Genomic DNA, 4047 nt, shown 5'->3' on the forward strand with positions numbered 1-4047 from the left:
CTCTGCCTACAGAAACCCTGAAGAAGCCAGCAGGTCCGGCGTGTCATCTCTAGCCTTGTTCAGGACTCCTCCAAAACCCAGCCAGTTCTCGGCCCCGGGAGCCCACGGGTGGCCCCGTTCTGTGGGGGCGTATGGGGCGGCGCTAATTAGGCTGGCGGTACAGGCCAGGAGCCTCTCCAACATGAACCTCGTGGGTAGCTACGCACACCACCACCACCATCACCACCCCCACCCGGCGCACCCCATGCTCCACGAACCCTTCTTCTTTGGTCCGGCCTCCCGCTGCCATCAGGAGCGGCCTTACTTCCAGAGCTGGCTGCTGAGCCCCGCTGATGGTGCCCCAGATTTCTCTGCCGCCGGGCCACCACCTACCACCGCAGTGGCTGCGGCTGCCTATGGTCCTGACGCCAGGCCGGGTCAGAGCCCAGGTCGGCTAGAGGCGCTTGGAGGCCGCCTACCCAGACGAAAGGGCTCAGGACCCAAGAAGGAGCGGAGGCGCACAGAGAGCATTAACAGCGCTTTCGCGGAGCTGCGTGAATGCATTCCCAATGTGCCCGCGGACACCAAGCTCTCCAAGATCAAAACTCTGCGCCTGGCCACCAGCTACATCGCTTATTTGATGGATGTGCTGGCCAAGGATGCACAAGCTGGTGACCCCGAGGCCTTCAAGGCTGAACTCAAAAAGGCGGATGGCGGCCGGGAGAGCAAGCGGAAAAGGGAGTTGGTGAGTCCCGGGGCTTGTAAACTCCAGCCAAAGGTGCGGGCTGGGTTAAGGGCAGGCCTGCAAACAGCCAGGGGAAGCTGTGTTCTGGATGCTATTTTGAAAGGCTAGGGAGAGTTCTGAGGCTGTCACAGTCTGTCACTGTGTGCACGGAGGGGAGGAAGAATCAAAATTAAATTCAGTCATAACTGAGTGAACACAGAATCTTGCTTTTTAAAGGTGATCTTAGGGGCTTCTTTGAGGATGAATTGGAAAACCATGGGTTCCCCAAAAGGTGTGCGTGTAATATATTTTGTTTTAAATTTGAAGTTCTGAGCTTTCCCTTTCCTGGAAGCCAGGTTGAGAATGGAAGTAGGAAATGCCATCCGTATTCATGTATGAAATTCTCCAAAAAATTTTTTTTAATTAAAAAAAAAAAAAAGCGAATGCAAGTAGGGACTCCCTACTTTAATTTCCTTGAGAATGAATATCTGAGTGTGGACTCAATTAGTGTTTTTAAAGGGTTTCCTGGAGAGGCTGAGCTACCTCTATTATTATACTAATGGGAGAAACAGGCTCCTCACTGGAGGAGTTAGGACGAGGAGCAGGATGAAGTCAGTTTTTCTAAGCTGGGTCCTGTGTGTGTCCCACTGGCTGCCAGAGTAGTGGGTTAGGTAACCTCAAAGGCTTTGCTCAGAAGCAGGAGGGGCTTCGGTTTTGGGGATAGCCTAGTGGGCCTGTGGGTCTTCTCCACTTTGGATGATGTTTCTCCTCAGGGAAGTGGAACTTCTGGCCTCCGAGTTCCTTCCGTTTGGTAGGCTCGGGCCCAGGCACATCAGAGTGGACTGGGGAGCTTTGCAGGCTTTTGTCTGACCCATAGGGCCTATGGCAAATAGGGACAGCTTACCTGGAACCACCGGAAAGACAGACTTCCAGCTTCAGCTGCCTGAGGCCTGGGCTGTTGGAGATGAGGGGCGGGCGGGGAGGAGCACCTTACTGGAAGCAAGGGCCTGTCCTGCCCCTGGGAGGGCACTGCCTCTAAAAGGTATCGCACCCTGGGTTCCTGTTTGGAGAGCTGGGAACAAGGACTGTAGAGGCCAGGCCAATTCTTTCTTTCCTCATTGCTTGTCGAGGGAGGCTCCAAGGACCAGTACTAGCCCCAACTGCGCCCCAGCCAAGATGCTAATACACCAGGCTGAAAACCCGGAACAAGTTATACCCCAAGTAGATTATCCTTTCCACCCTTCTACACCAGTCTTCTGAGATGGTTGCTCTCTCTGTCCCCCAGACTCCTTAAAGCCAAAACCTGAGAGTCAGTTTCCTCAGACCTGGAGAATTCTCAGTAGCAAACCTCCCCAAGTTGTACAGACTTCGGGATCCCAGGAATTTAGAGCATAAAGGCAGATTTATGATCCTCGTTGTCTGCTTCACAAACAGACATCTGTCACTTATTTAAAGACGCCCAGTTACTGCTCCCGACTTGTTCCCCTCCAAGCCGGGGAGATCGAACTGAATAACTTAAACCTGACTTTTCTTGCTTTGTTTGTTTGTTTGTGTCCATTGGCAGCCTCAGCACGAAGGCTTTCCTCCTGCCCTGGGGCCAGGTGAAAAGAGGATTAAAGGGCGAACCGGCTGGCCTCAACAAGTCTGGGCGCTGGAGCTAAATCAGTGAGACCAGACCGGCGCCGAGGACCCGGCTGCGGCTGGCCCACCTGGCCACCCGGAGAAGAGAAGGACGCTGCGGCCAAGGCCGGCCTCCGGGTTCCCGCGGTTTGTGTGCGCGCCTCGCCCAGTCTCGGCAGAGCGCCGGCGGATCCGCGGCTGCAACTACCCACTAGGATCGCACGTGCAATGTCATTTGAATTTGTTAATACAGTAAGAGAAAGAGAAATTTATATATATGTTCACTTCCCGCCAAGGGCGGCTCTTGGAGGCTCGACTCAAGAAAGGAGGGACTGCAGAGACCTAAGCGCCTGAAAGACGCACCCTTCCAACCAGTCTGGGTGGAACTCAACCCCAAAGGCCGCGCTCGCGCGCTCTCTGGCTCGCTCTCTTGCCTTCTTCGGGGTCTGTGTCAGGTTCCCGGACTCTTCTCGAGTTAAAATGTAATAAGAGTAATCAGTAGTTTCCTGCCAGGAAGACGGGCGTTGCCTGGGTCGTTCTCTTGGGAATAGCGGTGTTTTTCCTTTTTGTCACTGCACTTCCTATCTAGAGGGAAGGCACTGCTTCCCCTCGTAGCACCTCTGCTTTCCAAGGGAAACGTTTCCCTTCCTTTCCCTTTCCTTCCTTCCTGTCCCCTTCCTTTCTCCATCTTCGTCCCTGTACCCTCTTTCCTTTCCTTCTTTCTCCTTTATTCCTTCCTTTCTAAATAAATGCTTTCCCCTTCGTTGCCAAATTTTGAACATATTTAAACTACCTATCATGCCTGTTGCTCTCAGGTATATATCTCCCTACCCCCACCCTCTTTCTACCTCAAATCCGTGTGACCACTCGCAGCCCCACCCTTTGCCAAAGCAATATCTATGCTCTTGACTTAATAAAAAGTTGTTCTAGAACCTCACAGGCCTATGTGGTATTGCTGCCAGAATCCTTCACTGGTCCCTCTGCTCCCCCTTTCCCCTTCTTGATAAATATCGAACCAAAGTGCAGATCAAACTGAGAGAAGCAGGCGAAGAATGGAAGAGTGAAGTTCTCGTGTGAATGGGGGCGGGCGGGGGAGATGGAGAAAGAAATCGGGTATAGGGACTTACTTGGTTGGGAATTCCCAGTCCAGCTTGCTCACAAGGGTGTGGTTGGCGCTTTGTGGAGGTACAAGGGGCTTTGTAGAGGTACAAGGGTTGCTATCACACAAAGGAGCTCCTCTGAGCTGGGGAATGCTGAGCTCGTAGATGTCTCCTATGAGAACTACTCCTATAGAGCCTGGGACTATACTGGTCCTCTTAGCCCAACTCCAAACACTGCAGGCAGTTAAGGACTTTCTCCCATGGAACTGTTATTTTATACATAAATAGTCTGATGTTAATGGTTAAATGGAGGTTTCTCTCTTAACAACAGAACACTTAACAAATACTTTTGAGAGCATGTGCTGTGTGTATGGTTCCCGTCCGAGCGGCCGCAGCCAAGCACTGTGTCTCCACATCCGAATACACCGCTGGTGCGTTTGCTTGGGGGCGCGGGCGAGTATGGAGCCAAACTGGGGTGCACTAAGGCAGGCGTCTCGGCGTGCATTGGTCGCGTGCAAGCAATCGGTTCCCTGCTTGTGAACGCTGCCTTCTGTTTGGGAACAACTCCCAGGCCCACCGGCACGAACGCAACTCTATGCTAAGTGCTCTTGCTCAGGCCTTGTC

At 52.9% G+C, this 4047-nt stretch overlaps 1 protein-coding gene across 1 annotated transcript; it reads left to right on the top strand.

Moving 5' to 3' along the window:
• Hand1 (heart and neural crest derivatives expressed 1) lies at positions 1–2782 on the top strand. The gene is made up of 2 exons (XM_051180626.1): positions 1–724; positions 2268–2782. Exons 1-2 carry the CDS (start codon positions 182–184, stop codon positions 2370–2372), a joined length of 648 nt encoding a protein of 215 aa, XP_051036583.1. The 5' UTR covers positions 1–181; the 3' UTR covers positions 2373–2782.
• Positions 2783–4047: the final 1265 nt, after the last annotated feature.

The sequence above is a fragment of the Phodopus roborovskii genome, unplaced genomic scaffold, assembly GCF_943737965.1.
Source record: "Phodopus roborovskii unplaced genomic scaffold, PHOROB, whole genome shotgun sequence".
NCBI lineage: Eukaryota > Metazoa > Chordata > Mammalia > Rodentia > Cricetidae > Phodopus > Phodopus roborovskii.